The sequence below is a fragment of the Pipra filicauda genome, unplaced genomic scaffold (assembly GCF_003945595.2).
Source record: "Pipra filicauda isolate LSUMZ 115617 unplaced genomic scaffold, ASM394559v2 scaffold101_size5749837_pilon, whole genome shotgun sequence".
NCBI lineage: Eukaryota > Metazoa > Chordata > Aves > Passeriformes > Pipridae > Pipra > Pipra filicauda.
In genome coordinates this window covers 2,544,772-2,564,104 of record NW_024103452.1, presented here as the reverse complement: position 1 = coordinate 2,564,104, position 19,333 = coordinate 2,544,772, and the positions used below count along the sequence as shown (strand labels likewise).

Genomic DNA, 19,333 nt, shown 5'->3' with positions numbered 1-19,333 from the left:
AATATTTCTCTGTCATAGTATTTTACCATACTTACTTCATCTGCTTGACAATTGTGCTTTTCCCTGATTCACCAGCTCCTGAAAAATAAATGTGTAAAAATTCATTAGAGTTTTATTAATCTTTGAAAATACATTTAGTTTCTACATTTCAATTGTCTAACCAATATAAAAACTTTCAATAGGTAAAAGGACACATTACAAATTGATTTTTAATAAAAAAACGCATCTTAAGGTGGAAGTTTCAAAATCAAACCATTTTAAGAACAAATCATTCAATTCTAAAATGTCTTTTCTTTTTACAGAAGTGAACATAATCCTTACACAGTCTGCTGGTGTTTCTAATGCTAACAGATGATAAGACACTCAACTTCAAAGTGGTCTGAAGCTCAATTCCTCTAGTTGCCTTTTTAATCAAAACCTAAACAAAGTTTGTAAGTTCTTCACACATTAACGGTCTTCCGCGTTGCAAATGAACATCTTAAAACTCTTCAGAGCTCTAGTCCTTATAACCCTGTTTTGACCCTTGCATGAATAAACCAACACAGCCAACCTACTTCTTGTTAGAACAGATGGCATAAGGTTTGTCAGTCATCCTGATACCATTCTTAGTGCTTAACAAATTAAAAAAAAAAAAAAAAAAGAGAATGCTATGTTAAAATACAAAGCTTACAAAAACAATTAGTATCTCTGTCTACAGACGGGGGGGGGGGATTGTAGTTTTTGCTGTCTCAACAACGTATCTTTAGTCTGTTTCTTTCTCTAAAGATATATGAAACTCTTACAGCTGTGGTGGAGTCATCATCCCTGGAGGTATTTAAAAACTGTGTAGATGTGGCACTTGGGGTTTAGTGATGGACTTGGCAGTGCTGAGTTAACAGTTGACTTTTTCCAACGCAAACAATTGTATAATTCTGTCCACATAACCATTATGCATGCCAAGGCCCTACTTTCCAGGAAGTGGCCTAATACCTGCCTCCCAGTGGGAAGCAGGGAATTAATTCTTCTTTTTGCTTTGCTAGTGTGTGCAAGCTCTGGCTTTTCCTATTAAAACATCATTATCTTGATCCATGAGTCTTCTTGCCTGCCTTCTATTTTTAATTTATCCCAAGGGAGAGGACAGTTATCACACAGCTGTGTGGGTGTTTGGGTTGACCCTGGCCAACAGCTTTCACGGCTGCAATGGCAAAACTGCAGACAAGTCAAAAGAAGTTGTTCTTCCCCAGCAGTCAGCACTCATTATGCTGCATCAAGTACTGTATCCAGTTCTCCCCCTCAGCAGCCAGTAAATGAGATACGGATAAACTAGACAAAAACCAGTAGAAGGTCACTTAGTTGTTTAGAGGGTTGCTGCACATGGCATTTCAGGAAAAGCTACAAGGAAAGGGGTTTTTTAATCCTAGAAAGATTGGGAAGAAGGTTGGATGTGTGTACAAAACTGCTGTCCTCTCCATAAAACCTGCTTAAGACAGCTTAAAGCAGAAGTAAATTTGTTACTCATTACACATACGCAACAAAAAGATGTGAGGCAACCAAGAACCTGCAGCACAGGCAGTTTCACAGATATAAGGGGGGGAAGGGGGAGACATGCAGGGGACCTATTCCCACGGAAGAGATTGTACTGGAACCAACTGCGCACAGAGGAAGTAGAAAGGCAGCCTTGGAGACCTACAAGATTCAACTGGCCAAGGCTCTGAGCAACCTTATCCATTTCGACGTTAGCCTGGCTTTGAGCCAAGGGCTTAACTAGATGACTTGTAGAGGTTTCTTCTAACATCTATTATTTCATGCCAGTATAACAGAGTATTCTGTACTTGTACACTGTCCAGTGATGCTTTTGAGATGTTCCTCCTACTGAACCAAATATGTAATTCAGGACAGACTCAGGCCAATTTAAGACTGCCAAAAGTTGTCCCGCCTCCCCCCCAGCACTGCTACTGATGTGGCTACACTTCCCTTCTTCCAGCATTGCAGAATGAGCACTGGCATCACGAGGAGCTGGTGAGCTCAGAGTTGAGTAGCTGAGGAATAGAGAAGGTCTGTCACATCCATCTAAGATTGCCTAATGCCATCGTTATCTAATGTCCAAGCAAAAAAACTTTTTTATAAATCTGCAAGTTTCTTTATAGAGCAGCAATAGTTCTCAGACTCTGAGCTGCCATGGAAATACACTGATATAAACAGAAATCAGAGGCACCAATAAAAAAGTCATTTGTTATTTAGACATCTGAAGCACTTATAAATCAAATTAACACCCAATCTCAAAATAGCTAATCATGCACTGATGCACAAATGAGTGACAAAAGTTTAAAGATTAGCTTTATTAACAAAATTACTATAATTTCCTTTGCAGTATTATTTTTATTCAAATAATTTGAACAGTATATTCCCCTGCATTCAACAGCAATTTTGGAGATATTAAGAAATATACTACAGCATAAAATTTATATAACCTCGTAAAGTGCTCTTTCTGTTAAAAATTTGTCACATTTGACTAACCAAGCAGGTCAGTGCCAGGGTTAGTTACAGTATAAAAATGAAATTATTTTTATCTCACATTTTCTAGTCCATTTTTTCTGAGTCAGATACGAGTGTTAGAGTTCACACGTACCAAATACCTAGAATTATCATAAAAGGCCTGTCAGTAACATAACCACAAACACTCAGAATACATATGAAGAACAATTAAGACATTTTTTTATCGAGTACTCAACATCAACAGTGAGTTCCTGGAAGGTGCATTCCCCTACATTATTTAACGGAAAATAGAAACGATCGTGTTTGGTTTGGGTTTTTCCTTTATTTGCACACTGAAATGCTTGCAGCTTTCCTAATAATCTTTGCAAAGTATATAGGAAAATTACACCTTACTCAGTGTCCCATAGTGAAAGGAAGTTCATTATTTTCACACTCCTGAATGCAGACTTCTGCCAGGTTTTCTGACAGATGCACTTTTAACATATCCTCCTTTATCTCAGCGTACATAAACTGTCCATAAAGCAAAATGAGAACTAACCCTGTTTTAGAAAGCTTTAGACAGGAGCAAGCAGTATTAAATATTACATGTGACAGCTGCATATAAAATGTCAGAGCTGACTGTATTGTCGCAACCAAATCCTACCCAAATTTAGGCTGACTTGACTGTATATTCCTCAATCATCTAGTAAGGGATGTTATTTATTGCTTGCTAGTTAAGTGTGATACTTGATTTCAGCATCACTACTGTCAATAATTTGAACAGTCTTACAGGCTCTGCTACTATTTATGTATAACAAAAACATTAATAAAAAGACATGACAGTTCTGCTCAGACTAGAAGAAGGGCAGCACATCAGTTCTGAATTTAAAAGAATAGTGGGCATTTTTCGTTTGCTTAGTTTTAAATGATGGTCTAAATTAACTGTTAGGTCAACACATAAAAAAATGTTTAATAACTGATGAGTATTTTCCTTTCTCTTGCACACTATGTCCTTCATGTGCTTCTCAAAAAAAAAAAAAAAGCAACATATCCTACGAAAATCTAATTTAAAGCGAAGAATTTTAAAACTTTTGTTCACATAGTTCATAAGAATATAACCTGAACTAAATCTAATACTCTTACTACACTTGCTTGCCAGAAAGCAGGTAGATCCTTATGCTTCATTATGGAGACTGACAAAGTGTGAAAGCAAGGCACACCCAAGTTAATCAGCACAATTACATGTTTTCCCCATAGATCCTACTATAACCTGAAGGGTCTTCTGCATTAAAGTTTAGTACCTTCACATGTCAGTATTTCACAGCTATGCTATTCAAAGTAGACTTTTACTTTTTTTTGGATCCAGCCTGAGCTCTGATAGCACTTGGTGAATTCAGAGCCAGCACATAAACCCAGGCCCGTGACTGACCCAACTGTACCATCCGCAGCTCAGGGAATCTGAATAAAGAGGGATTAAGTTTGTATTAGAACTTTTCTTTCAAAGCCAATTTTCAGCTTTGGAAATAGAAAAATCAAAGCATCTTCATGTTCAAAAAACCCAATCAAAAAACCATTTAACAGATCTGCCTTGCATATAGCCCTCTGAAGGAACCAAGCAAAACTAGCAAAGCTCAAATAAATTTAAGGAACAGCTAAAGCAGTATTTGATTCTCCAAGCTGTGATTTGTCCAATTACAGAAAAAACTTAAAAGACAGGGTTGGACTAGATCTGAAGGTTCTTTTCCAACCTAAATGATTTTATCACCCTATGACTCATTACTACGAAATTGTAGCAAATACCATCTTAGACAGATTGAATATTCTTTTACTTTTCAAATGGAGCAAATCTGTGTTTAAAAAGAATTAAGTATTTAATAATTTGATTAAAATTAACAGATCAGCAAAAATGGTACTTTAAACTACTCAGAGTGTCTCATGATTTATTATCCCACGCACTGCCTACATAGCAAGCATTCCAGAACTACAAATTTCTAGAACAAATGTTTTATGCACTCAGGCACAGAAACTGCTGCTTGTAAGTGCTGAGATCTTAATAGTAACATCTCTAACGTGTGACACATTTGCTAATTGGTTACTGAAGGAAACAGTCAAATACCAAAGTAAAAACAAAGGAAACTTCAAGTTCACAGTATCCCTCTTTGGAGGAAACCATTTGTCAAGTACAACAGTTTCTAATAGTATAAATATACTTCTTGTAACACTAACACAGTAAAAACCCTATAGATTTAATTTTTTTTGAGAAAAAAAGATTAGAACTGGAGAAAAAATGGGTTGGCTTTGAACTACTGACTAAGTCAGACAAAGAAACAGAACTCACAAACAAGTAGAACAGCCCTGTATGTTGTCAGAAGAGAGATCAAGTATGGACAAGACTAATTAATACAAAACTTTCTACAGATGCTTGCCAGCTTTTCAGCTTGTAGAACAGGACACTTAGACCAGACTAACTTAAGTACAGACACATGCAAAATTTAAAATAAAACAGACTGACTCGTAAATTTTTGGATTCACCTCCTGTGAAGTTCTCTCCCCACAACTCTCCTATCCAATTCTGTCAGACACTGGAGTTTCATAGTAGTAGGCACAAGCTGAATGATGCCTGTTCCTCACTGCCACTGGTCACAGACAAGCTAAATGTCCATTGATTTCTACTCTTTCTGATATGGGGTCAGTAATCTCTTACAAAAGCACACTGCTTTGTAGCTTGGAAGATCATGTGGAAGTATAATCTCTTAAATTTATCACCTCATGACACATTACCAGACATGAGATCTAAATTAGAATGCAAGCTGCTGATCAGCGTTACTATATCCAAAACACATCAATTGCTGGGACAGGAAACCCACAGTGGAAACTTGTTGATACAACATACACCAGACTGACACTAAATGAAACATTTTCTGACACCAGCACCCACACTCCTCTATCTCCCTGAATTTTTTTATTTTGCCCTGTGTTCCCAATCCCCCTTTTTGAAGCCACCCACACTTATCTACCACCACCCTGTATTCTTCTAATGCTGGGGCAGCTGCTGACCCTAGCAGTTTATGTTCCTTTTCCCCCTTCCCTGCTGTTTTCATATAATCAACCAAAATTGGACAGTATTCATTACTTCTAAGGTGGCATTAGTCTTGGAATTTCCATAGCTGCTGGAATTTGAATGTGTCAGGAAACTTTGAGCAAGTTGAGAATCTGTATGAATAGTATGTGGAAGAAAATATTTCAGTAACGTAGCCATGCAGTAATAGAGTGTGAATCCCAGATTACAGCACTGGTTCAAACCAGAGAAGTGACATATTCTAAAACTATAGACTGACTCACATAAAAGATCCGAGATAGTTCCCAAGGTTTCAATAGCTGCATGCTGGCTTAGTCCTACAGAAGCAGCACCATTTACACTAATAAGACACTGTCACTTTTGTATATTCCCTAACAAATCAATAATTGATTACAACTAATTATTTCTTTTCTAGGTCTTTAGTGTTGCTTCTAGATAGATGTTTTAAACCAATAGTACACAATAAAATAGTCAATATATTATATATAAGACATCATTTAAGCAAACTGTTAAAACACTACCTCAAGAAGCAATCATGCACTAACTCATGGTAGCATTTTATGTGTTTATTGAGATCTACACATCTAAAAGACTGCTCTGAGTTTCTTAATTATCTAGGCTGTTACTATAGCAAACAGATAAGCAAGTGATAAAGACAGTATTGATTAGTTTAGCATTGAAACAGCAAGGAGAAATTATGGTTTTATATTCAGTATAACCTCTGGAACTCAATGAATTCTAAAAAATAAAGCTAAAGATGAAATGAGAGAGACTCCATCTTGCAAACCTTAAGGTAACTTCTATTCACCTTGATGCCTCAGAGTTTTTTGATTTTTTAATTTTTATAGATTTTAGAAGTAGATATGTAGTGGATGTAGATTTTAATGTATCAGTATTTCCAGTAGAAGTAACTACAGCAGCACACAACTCAGGTATCATTTCCACAATGAAGTCTCTACCAGCACAATTAACATGCATTCTTTTACTGTCTCACTGTATTATATCCCTTACCAGTATTTTCCAGTAAAAGTAACGGCAGTAGCTTAATGGCTGCACATACCAAACCCGTCCTACATCAATCCCTCACAATTCCATTAGCTGTTTAGTCTTCTTTTCAAGGTGGAGTTGCAGAAAAACACCTTAAGGCCTGCACCAAAAGATGTAAACATAGACAAAAGTGACCTTCAAGCCTGGAACTCTGGAGGGTCTCCAAGGACTCAACGTACTGAGAGGAGGACGAAGATGATGAAAGAGGGGTCCCAAACTCCCCCAGACTCAGTTCCTGAGGGGGTGTGCCGGGGGGCAGAACAGGGCAGAACCGGGGGTTGGTCGAACGGGGATTGGAAGGACATGATTATAAAATCATAGAATCTGTGTCTGAGTGCATGCGTGTGGGTTTGCATTCCTGTAGGCCAAGGGCTCATTAAAGCTCTGCTCTTCTTATCTCCTACCTAAATTAGCCTGATGGTTTTTTCTCCTCAGTCTTTTAGGCAACAACCTTTTTATCTTTAAAAGTATGAACTGAGTTTTGAGCTACCTGAAATTTTCAATTAGTCCATAGTATCTTTTGATGACAAAAGGTTTATGAAACGCTCTTTTTGTTTAGGATTTAATCATGTGATAAGCAGACATCTTACCATAAATTGTTATGTGCAATTTCATGTACTACACAAAATTAAATGCATGCAGTTTTTGAATACAAATTCTATCTAGCTCTTCAAAACTGTTCCTATACTCCTCAGTCGTTTCAAGTTACTAGCTGTTGCATCACTAGTATGTGCATCACTTATACCATAACCCTGTTGTACACTCATTGTCTCACTCTAAAAGAGAGCAGCAGTACAATACGAAGTGTCATATTTCAGAAACTTTGAAAAACATTCAAAAGGAAATGTGGTACCTTGGAATTGAAGCTACTTTAAAAGATGTATCTGTTCAGAATGTACAAGAGATCTCTCAAACACCAGTGTCACTGCCTTTCCCAGGGACAGTGCCATTGTACTTTTTATTTCAATTAAGATATAGGCGTAGCTTCCTTTGTGTGAAGTGCCAAACCCAGCAGGTCCGTGACAAGCTGAGACTCGAAGGTTTGGAAATAAAACTCTTACTTATGCCACAAAATAAATATGGGAACTAATGCACATTTAGAGGTAAAAACTAGTTTGCAATCATGTTTGCTGCCTGACAACTGTGTGTGACACCACCAGCAGCTAAACATTTGTGGGTCCAGGTTTATCTAACATGTCAATATTGACAACAGTTTGATAAGATTAGCAGTTGACTACTTAAATGTATTAAAGGCCAGCATCCACACTACTATACTCTAAAAGACTCGGGAATCTCCTCAAAACTCAATGCCCAAAACCTTATTAGTGTTTCAAATGGAACTTCAACATAGCAAATAAATTATTTCCTCTACAAAACTGAAATAAGATTTAAATTTTTTTACTTAAAAAAATTAAAGCGGTTCTCTTCTTCCATACATACTAGTATGCTCAGAAACAATCACTGCATAATTTGAGATCATGGGATGAAAGAACATGATTCAAGACCTTCTAGAACATGAGTTTGAGTGGATATTGTATGTCTCCACTCCAAAAGAGAAATGCTGACTGCTCCAACAGAAAGAAGCATCTCCTTTACTCTTACAATGTTTATCAAGAGAGTCGATTTCTGCCAACAGAGTACAGCATGCCTCATCCAGACCTCCAAGTATACAGCCAATAAACCTCTAGAAATTCACAGTGCCCTGACATTGTTCTTGACAGTGTGGTTGGCCTTCATGGCCTTTTACTGTTCAGTGAGCTATAACTATGATGTGCAAAGATCGCATGTCCAGCGACTGAGATACCAGAGAGAACTTACTAAGCAGGCTATCATTCATCACAATCGAAAATGCTTTATAAAAAATTCCCCACCACAACAGAGGCATACTTTATGCAGGTTATTCTGGTGGAGAGACACAACAAAGGAACTTGGAATTAACAGCATATTTTCATTGCAGTCTCTGCCTGCAATGCAGAACAACACTACTGTTGTATTATCTACAATTTTGACAGAACCTACTGTCCTGCTACCTCATATTACTATGTAACTGTACAAAGAGCTGGGACAATCAGAAAGCAGTGTGTGCATTTCTATCAAAACAGGAAAATGATCTCTCATGTAAATCTCCGCTGATTTTATTCAAAGCTCCACTTGTCACGTAACACCAAGGCATTATTTGAATATGCGATAAATGGGTACTGTCAAAGTTTATACCAGGACAAGTGCAATTACACTAAAAATTGTCCCATTATTGTAGAAACAGAGCAATAAATTTCACATAAATTTTCAGTATTCATCCACACTTAACAGTTTTTTTCATTTTGTAGCTCAAGGACTAAGATCCATAAAAATAAGAATAAGCACATTGATAGCTGACCTAAATTCTCTCCAATGTCTCCAACTCCACCAAAAAACTGTATGTATTTAAAGTGACAGAGATTAAAATGTAAAAAGATCTTAGATAGCTAGAACAACCTTTTTCAAATACAAATATTTTCAGAACTATTTGTATTTGAAGCAAGAAAGAAAATTCATGTGTACAGGCAACCATATTCTTTTGTTACATGCACATGCATTTTGCACACAAAACTATTCTCAAGCAGCATATTATTGGTGGTTAACAATACTTAAAAAAAAAACCAAACTGGCCTTTTTTGGTTGTTGTAGTTTAAATTTGTATTTAACCAGTCTCATATTAAACTGAGAAAACTATGAAGCATGTAAAAATTCCAACCCCTTCCAACACGCAGTTGCACACAATAATCCCAGAAGCAAGGAATAAGACATAAACACATATATACATAAACAGCAGTCTGTTAGGCCTCAAACAAGGTCTCAAAGCCTGATACAACCTAACCTCAAAAGCTCCCATGTTCCAGAACAGTAGACAGAGAAAATAACCTAAATAGTCTCTCATCCAGGAATTAGATGACAGCCTTTGCTAGCAAACACTGAGGCACTAAAGCATATCAGAAGGAATCCCTGTCACTGTCTAAGGGCTTTATGCTTAAGTATTATATGCTTCAGAAAGTATAAAACAGTTTTGCTAAGAGTTTATCAGATTTATTAAGGATCAGTAACTTAATCTGCATACAGCTGAGAAATCCACTTTCAAAATGCTTCAAGAAATATTTAATGAATCAAGAATACAGACAGCACTTCAATGAGACTCAGCAGCTTATTTTCATTCCACCGTTGTATAGAACATCAATGGTAGGTCTGAAATCAACAAGTATTCAAAAAACATTTAATAAATAAAATCTACAAATATTCAAGACAACCGTCTGGTTTACTCCCAATTTTTATTGCAAGACCCGTTACTCCAGTCATAGCAAGTTTTAAAACTGCATTCCAATACAATGTTTACACTGTATTCTACTTATAACGTTAGTATAACTTTACTGTTGTCTCCATTTTCCTCTCTACTGTTTGCACACTGAGCTGGCAGTTGCACTTCTTGCCCATTATCATCTTGCATTCTGCACCAAGTGCTAAGCAGAAGAGGATTCTTCCTAGTCAAGCCTACAATCTATAAAATAGAAGAACATGAGAAAACACAGGTCTGAGGCTCCCTGGATTTGGAATGAAAACAAACTCCTACCTCTAACTTCCAATCAGTACACTCCTTAAGGCAGACTGGCACTATCTCCTATTGCAGCAACAAAGTTGTAAAAAAGTGGGTTTTGAAGAAAGTTTGAGATTTCTACCAACTGGACCTTGCAGAGGAACACAATTTCACATTATTCCTAAGCCAATTCTACAGTGAACTGTGACACACATATGCAGAAATTGGAAGCATCCTATTCTGCACTCATTTTCCACTCCATCTCCTGCTATGCATTTCCAGTACTCCAATTGCATATGGTATCTCCACTCCTCATCACGCTTTTAGTCAGGTCCTCATCAGACCATTATGAAATACCAGCTGAATTGACCACTCTGGCAGCAAACTAAGTCCACACAGGACAGCCAGCTTGACTACTGAACCAGTAAAAAAAAGAATCAAGCATTTAAAAGTGACAAGGAGAGGGCAAAATCATTCAGCTGCATGCTGCAGGAGCACTCTCCTTTTCAGCAATCCAGAGTTTCTAGAATAGCTCTACTGCTCATTAGACAACATCCACTGCATATTTCCAGCATTCCAATTCAGATTTAGAAAGTAGGCAAGAACCTCTTGAGTTTTACTGGAAACTACTAAAAAAGACCCAGAGATTCAGAACATCCTTATGTCCATGATTGATAACAACTCGTATTACAAGCCTAACAACTTCAACAGCTTCATCCATGCAAAAAACAACATAGAGTTGGTATGCAAAAAAATATTTTATCAACTTTGCAAAAGGAAGATGGGATTACAGGTGGCCATTTGATTCCAACAGTATTTTCATTTCAAGAAACAGATCATATTAAATTCTAGACAATATTAAGAATTATAAACCTGATTCACATTTTCAACAGGAATTTTCATTCCAGTACATTGTTTTCTTCTATAAAAGCAATCTGCTTAGAGCAATGATTGTAAAGACTTCCTGTCCATTCTGGTTGCCTAGATACTGTTATATTTCACTAAAGATTTAATCAGATACCTTTGTTAAGTATATTACTCACTTCAAATTCAACGCTACATTTCTAAAAAGCACATATGAAAAAGTAATGAGGTAGAGTTAATTTCATAAGTTGAAGCACAGCATATTCAAATGGTGTTGATTCCTTTAAGTAGCTTCACAAGAAGTGAAATTTTCTAATTTCAATATCAATTTATCTAGGTACTTATAATATTGAAGTTTACACATATCTCTAAATATAGAGTACCCAAATAAGCATACATCTATAAGTCAACACGGCAAGTTGATAAATCAAGTTGTTACCAAAACATACCAGAAATGGTCTTATTCAAAGCTTCAGTTATCAAAGCCAAGAAAGCAATTTACTTGCTTATCACATATTTAACAAGCCTCTTATTTAAAGAATTGGTTCTTAAATGCTTTATGTCAATTAACCCCACCAGTTGAGATCCTGAAAGAACTATACCAAGAGAAATTTTTAAAAATAACACAAAAATATGTTTCAAGGAAAGGGTTAACCAGCAATTTATAACCAAAAGGAAAGTCAAAATTTGACCTGAACAGATAACATACTTTCAAATCAAGGTTTGGTGCATATGAGTATCTGTGACACTAGGTGATTTTTAGGCCATTTTGCTGGGACAGCATAGAGTGATAGGTGATACTTCACCTTCTGTTACATATTCAAGCTCTAGATAATTCCAGAGATTTTGAAGTTGGCTCCACAGCTCTGAGATATCCAAGGGCAAAGCCATGATGATGCAAAACATCTTCCAAGTCCCCAGCTCTTATACTTAGAGCTATACAGTGAAAGGATTACGAGCAGTCACAAACATGGGTAATCAGCCTACAAAATCACTCCTTCAGTTCCCACCCTGATTAAGAAATCTTATTCTGTCTTTTCTGTGCCTACTTAATGGAGAACAAAATATGTTTAGCACTAAGAAAAGAGTTCAAATCTCTTACTGCAGAAGCATACATTCCTGGCACACAAAAGTGTCTCACCAAATACAGTTTATTTTTGTCTTAATAGTCTAATTTCAAAATTTTAATTATCTTTCCACTCAGAAATGTCACTAACTTGAGCCACTTCAAAACCTGCATTTTTCTTAACAGTGCACTCAAAACTTCTTGCTCTCAGAAGTTCACAGTTCTGATTTTTTCAACTACTATCTATATACCTTACGAACTTCAATACTTTTTGGTTACAAAATCTCTCAGGTGAAGCCAACTGAGTCCCATTTACAGATTAACTGTGCACTTTACACAAAGCCTGTAGTCACAGTAGGGCACTGAGCAAACAAGGGGAATAAAGAGAACAGGAGACCTCAGTAAAAGCTGGACAATGACTAAGACTCAACCTCAGAATAGCAAGTTTTCATCAATACAGGTTCTTCTATACATGTCCTGGGAAAAAACTTTTAATAGCTAATTATCCAGTCAGTTCAGATCTTTATTTCAGTGTTTCCATGGCAAAAAAACCCCCAAAAACCAACCAACAACAAAAAAAAACAAAAACAAACAAAAAACAAAAACAAAACAAAAAAACCACAAAAAACCAAAACAAGCAAACAAAAAGGAAAAAAAACAAAAACAAACAAACAAAAAAACCCAAAACCAACCAAACAAAAAACCCCCACCTTCACACTTAACAGAACACCTTAAATACATCTTTTCTACTTCCAATTTTGTACCACGACATTTGCCAGACAGCATGTTACAGGAAACACTGCAGACAATCATCAAGCCAGACAACAAAACTGATTTCAGAATTTCATGCCCTCTAAGCCAGACACATGGTTTGGTTTCAAATTATTTAGCCAGACTTTAGGATGTGCCAACTGTTCAATTCTCCTTCTCAGAGGACCAAAACATCTAAAGGGTAAAACGTGGCAGCAAAAGAACAATCCACTTTGACAATATGATTATATAAATCATTACAACCCAACTACAGCACAAAGCCCTGAGTTCAAGTTGTGCCAACATAACTATGCAGGGAGCTATACTGTAAACTGTAGTTTTGATGTGAGTTAAAAATAACTCCACAAAAGGAGGTTAGGTGAATTTTGGTAATATTATCTACAGAACAATAAACTGTCATATCAGCACCACGATGATACAATAAACTGTACTGCCAGAAAAAAAACAGAAGACAGTAATTATGTCATAGTGTATTACAGAATTTATGTGTGGTCTTGAAGCCCCAATGCTGGGAGTGGACAGCTTACCAAAAAGTACCTTAACCAGAGTCTCCACTTCAGGAGGGGGAAAAAATAGAAAGAAGCATTACATTGTTTTTGAAAAAAAACTTAGAGGAAAACCATTTCTTAAGTTTCAGATGTCTTCTAACCTCTAAAATATAAAAAAAAGCCTTAATATTTAGTGCAAAAGGTAAGTTAAATTAATTTTTATATATCCACAACTACACTTTTTAATGAAGATTTTAAAAAGCAAAGTCACCATTACTGATATCACAACACAGCAAAAAGTGTACAGCTCCTCTTTAACCCTTGCTAAATCAACATCTACTGACATAAATTTTGTCTTAAAGAACTAAAATCGTGATACAATCATAAATAAGGCTCTTATAAAGTAACTTCCAAAAAGAAGAAATAAAATAATAATGCAACAGAAGACCCAAATCACTAAAGATAATTTGTATTGTAGTGAAGTCTATACACACAATAAAGACCAATATGTTGATCCTTTACACCAATATTCAGATAGAAAGAGACAAGCACAAAAGAACCCAAACTGCAACTACACAAACATAACCATAACTGAATGGCTGTGCTTTCTGCACATCCATGAGCCTCCTTTCACAAAAACAAGGGGGATTATCACACTATGAGAATCTAGTAATTTTGACTTCTGTTCTTTGAAATTATTGTTATATTTAGTACAAAGGCTGGAGAATTTCCCTGACTTAACTACAAAGCCAGACATAAAACTCCACATAAATAAAATCCTGATTTGCAGAGTCCAACTGTACCATATTAAAATGCAAGAGAGCTCTTAGTTCAGAATTCCTGCTAAATCTAAGCAGACAGGCAGAAATGGGGGCAGAGGGGTAACACAGACAAGACCAACAAGCAAAAAATCAAATTCAAACATCAAACACTTCTTTTAGGTACTACAAAACAGCTTTTCAATAAGAGGTGAACTTTGTAAATATCTGCAGATAGCTGTCTCTGAAGGCATGACAGGAAATGTTTTGTTAGAAATGTTTTAGACTAGGCTGGTATAATTTATAAAGATGAGGTCAACATCTCTGAAATGTGCAATACTTGTTTGTGAGGATAAGGCTTTTTTGAGAGCTCCCATAAGTTCAGACTTCTAAAGTCTTTCTTGTCTGCAAGTGTGGAGAAAGAGAATACTCTGGAGGAAAGGCAAGAGCAGTAATGGCACGAACAGCATAAATGTATTTTTTCAGTCCAATGTGCAATCAGGTCTGGAGGGAGGGAGGTATTGCCAAGCACTGTGAGGATCACGCTGTTGAAAAGATGAGTATGCAGCAGGAGTCAGTTTGACTGAGCAGACAGAAAGATGCAGGTCTATAACAAAAGAAAAGCAGACAGAAAAAGATGCCCAAGATGTGAAGATTTAAAACAACAACTAAATAGAATTGTTCTAGCTATTGTCTTAAGGAACAGGAAGAACTGCAATGGAAAAGATTAAAAGCTGTATTCTGTCTTAAGTTAAAAGCCACTTATCTTTAAGAACATGACATGCCAATGTTCCAATATGAATCACAAGGATCTGTTCAGGAACAGAAAACTGGCTCTGTTGGTCATGAGTATAAAGGTATTCATTCAACTTAAATCTACAACCATAACTATCCAGAAAGAAGACACATAATTACAGCTGTCAAATACATGGCCTGTGACCTCCTGGATCCAGGATCCACTTCTAAAGAACGTTTAAGACAGATCTGTTGCCTTCTTCATTCAAGATAAAAGAACCTTAACACTAAATTTGCTATATTAGGTGAAGAATGTGATAATTCACAAGATAAAGTGCTAATCCTATAAATTTATGCTGCCAATTTGAATGTACTCATAAAACCTGATGAGCTAACCTCATACCAGAAGGCCTTCTGCTAAATGAGGTGCTGCCTGTTCTCCTGCAGTTGGCATAAATTCAGTGTTATGTGCTTTAGCTAATTCAACAGAAATGCACTTGCAAATCCACACCTGATCTGGATCACATGTGTATTAACACAGCACATGGATCAGTCACACAGAACTGCCACCTCCCAGCACAAGTAGAATTACATTCATTCTGCAATCACTGGAATTTTTATTTACTGAATACTAAAAGTTGAGATGAGAAACCTGGAAGAGAAAACCAACTTGGGTCTACTGCTTTCTCTGCTTGGAAGACAGCCAAAATATAAACTGCTTCTCCAAAATTTCACACTAAGTATATAAGCTATCTATAAGAAACAATAACAAAAAAATACAATAAAACAAAACAGTACTTCAATTAGGACACAAAATTTTAGGAACTGTCAACTTGACACAAGTATTAGAGTGCTTAAGAAAAAGTACATACTTTGGTATGTTAAATTTTCAGTGTTGGCCAATATAATACATTGTACTTACACTTTATGTAGAGTTTTCATGCAACTTAAGTATTTCTTTGTAACACACAGACTGAAAAAAATATTAAATTAAATAAGCTTGTTTATTTAATAATTTTAAAAGATATAATCATCAAAATCCCATGTAAAACCAAGCATTTTTCATCTGGCTTACAAACTATATGCTCAAATTCAATTTACTTCTAAGAATGATGGCTCCCAGAAATCTTCAAGGAAAGACTCTCCTGCTGTTGGGATGGCACATTGAAGTGCATAGAATTACAAGGTTAAAATAGTTATATATGGATAATGTTTAGAATCCAGTATTTTATTCCAAATGACGTGCAGTCAAAATTGTATAAAGGGATGGACCAATTTACAGATATAACAAAAGAACTTAGATAATCCAGTTCAACATATATCTACTTATTCCTAGAGACAGGACAACAAAATATAAATCTAACATGGATCAGTGATACACAATGTACACAAAGTCATGTTTCAGGTACAGCAATGTCACATCTCTCATAATTAAATCCCCATAATTTCCTGTTTTAGAAAAAACCTTTGGAAAAGCATATAATGGAATAAATTAAATTTTAAGTTTAGAAATAGACAGATTTTATGAACATATCTTCCTTCATTTGAGCATTCTAGCTCAAGCTTCCAGTAGGATTCTCTAATCACCATATAAAAATACAGGTTTTATAGATGCTGGAGTAAATCAGATTTATGGGGTCATTGGAGCTACATGACCTTTTCCTACATAAGCAAGGTATTTTAGATGCTCCTCACATACTGCATTTTCCTGGCAGCAGACCACAATTTGTACTTTTCCTTTTATTTCAGTATCTTTTTAGCAGAACAAGCCCATAAATAGATGTAGGAGTACAACCGAGTAGATGATAAACTATGACATGTGGGCTGAACAAGCAATTGGGAAAGTGAGTGGTGAGAAGAAAGTGACTCCAGTGGAAGTAACTCTAAATAGTTTTGCCATCAGATAAAGCATTCACACCACATTTAAGACATCTGATAGAGTTGCAAGGAACACTAACAGAAAAACTTCCATTCCAAACCATGTGAAATACACAAATGCATCCATAGGTGTATGCACAAAACCTCATTCGGAGTTCACTAAACATACAGGTAATCTTTGTTTAAACAATCATCCTAACACTGGTCCTAAGAGAAGCCAGTCTGATTGCCTTCATACCTCTTTTTAATAAGGTACGGGGAAATACTAAACCAACCAAGCCGCTGCTCAGAACAATGGGAGAATCCACATGTATTTGACCATTTGTTCCATATCCTAAGATTTCATGAGAGTCGAGCAGAAAATCTTTTCAGTATTAGAAACAGAGAATTTATAAAATTTAAGCTCGTAACATAGCGCTTTGTACATAAGAGCATTAAACAACTGCAAATAGCAACAAAATCCATTCTCAAGTTTAAAGCATCTTTAAATGGACTTTATCTGTATCCAAGGAATATGATGAAAAATACTACAAGTACTCAACTACAGGTACTACAAGTTCCATATAGAACAGCAAAACACTGACAAATCATTTCAAATGCCTTGCCAGAAGACACATAAAGCATTACTTTGCCACCTTTTTCTAAAAAAACCCCTATGTTCTGCAGTATTGTTATGGATCCCATACAGGAGAACCTTTCCATGCAACAATCTGAGGATGCCAAAGGTGCTCAGGAATAGGCACTGTACCAACCAAAAACCTAACACTTCCTGGAAAACAAACCAGAAAGAAAAGCTTTGTTTCTCTCACCAGTAAAATTTTAAATCTATAAATACATTTTAGGCCGTTTGTTTTTCCCATAATAGATTCGTTTCATCTACACATAAAAGTTGCTCAGTTTTTTGTACCCTTCTAGAGCCATTTTTGAATTTAGCAACAGAAAGTTATTTAAGAGGTCTACTGCAATGTTTGTAGTGAACAAACAGGAGGCGAGCAATGCAGCAAAATCAGTGTCGAGGGGAGTGAAAAATTGAGGAATCATTTAAAAAGTTTGCCTGAAACTTCAGATCTGAGGGTGAAACTGCAACCCAACAGCCACTTTAACTCTCGATTAGAAGGATTCAGTCTGGTTTAGCTATACTGCAAAATTCCCTACAACATCGATTCAATGCAAATCTTGCAGCATTCAGCTGTCCCCAACCTCTACAGTAGTTTTAGTTCCTGCACAAATGTATTCTAATTAAAATCCTCACTTCCTTTTTTCCTGTAATTTTAAATGTAATCTTATCTTACTTATCTTTTACACACAAGCTATATATCACTTAAAACACACAAAAAGGCGAGCTTCAAGTACTTGTGAGCCAAACTCAAGAACCCGAGATGGCACGTAACGAGAGTCACTATATTATACATGTAGAACCCCCATCAAGGCGGTAAGATCTCAGAAACACAAGCAAGTTCCACAAAAAGGAAAAAAAAAAAAAAAAAGCAACGCGAAAAGTTAAACGGCGCTTTGCCTTTTGTTCTTTTGTCGCCTTCTGCACTTTATTCTCATAGGAACAGTTTCGGGTATGTTCGGGTCTACAAGCAACATTTAAGAGTAAATATCCTCCGACGTAACATTTCCTTCCTCTCAGCAGATGAACAGAGAATCCAGGTCAGGAGTTTCGGGCGTTCTCCCCTTCCCACGGAAGGCAGGGCCCGGGACAGACCAGCCGTGCAGCTGCCCCTGATCCCCGAGGAATCGAGGCGGCCACCGGCCCCAAGGGGCTGCTGTGCCCCCCGCCGCCCCCAGAACTCCCGAGGGAACCCGAGCACGGACCCCACGGTCCGGAGGCTCCCTCGCCCCCCGCCCAGCCCGGCGGGAACCTGCCCCTCCCCGGGGGGGGGCCGGGAACTGCCTCGGGCGGACCCTCCCCTCACGGCAGCCCTTACCTAAGAGCAGCAGCTTCACCTCCCTGGCCGCCTTCTCGCCATCCTCCCGCAGGTTCCTGTCGATCATCTTGCTCCTCTCCACCGCCGCCTTGTCCTCGGCGCTCAGCGTGCACCCCATCTTGGGAAAGGGGCTGTTCGGCTCCGGCGCGAGAAGGGAAGCAGGGGAGCGGCGGCGCTCGGCGGCGGGGAGGCGCTGAGGAGGGCGGGGGAGCGGCTGCTCCCCGCTCGCTCTTCTTCTTTCCCCGCTCCCTCACCTGGGGCGCGGCGGCGGCGGCGCGGGCACCGCGCGCCGGGTTCGCCTCACAGGACAGCGGGGATGGGCGCGGGGAGGCTCTGCCAGGGGATCGCGGAGCTGGGACAGCGGGAGAAGGGACGGGCGGTCCGAGGCCTCGAACGGGGGCCGCCGCTGCCGCCGCCGGCCCTGGGGCTGCTGCGCGCGCGGCACCGGCACCGCCCCCGCCCCGCCGGAGGCGCGCGAGTGCGCGCGCACCGCCCACGCCGGGAAGGGGAGGAGGGGGGGAAGGAGCGCGTGCACGGCGGGAAAGGCGGCGGGCGCGGCTGCTGCGCGTGCGCGGGGCGGCGGCGTGAGGGGAACGGAACAGGATGGGGATGTGAATGGGGCTGGAAGTGGGGAACAACGGAACCAGAGCGTGAATGGGGCTGGAAACGGGGAAACAACGGAACCAAAGCGTGA

At 38.1% G+C, this 19,333-nt stretch overlaps 1 protein-coding gene across 2 annotated transcripts in view; it reads right to left on the bottom strand.

The window, feature by feature from the left end:
- LOC113992576 (guanine nucleotide-binding protein G(i) subunit alpha-1) overlaps positions 1–19,080 on the bottom strand; it is a 32,773-nt gene extending 13,693 nt beyond the window's left edge. For both annotated transcript variants that reach the window (XM_039388214.1, XM_027730013.2), the window contains exons 1-2: positions 18,640–19,080; positions 36–78 (exon numbers count right to left, since the gene is read on the bottom strand). In XM_039388214.1, the coding sequence (XP_039244148.1) occupies positions 36–78; positions 18,640–18,757 (161 nt within the window). In that variant the 5' untranslated portion in view covers positions 18,758–19,080. The remainder of the gene's footprint in view (positions 1–35; positions 79–18,639) is intronic.
- Positions 19,081–19,333: the final 253 nt, after the last annotated feature.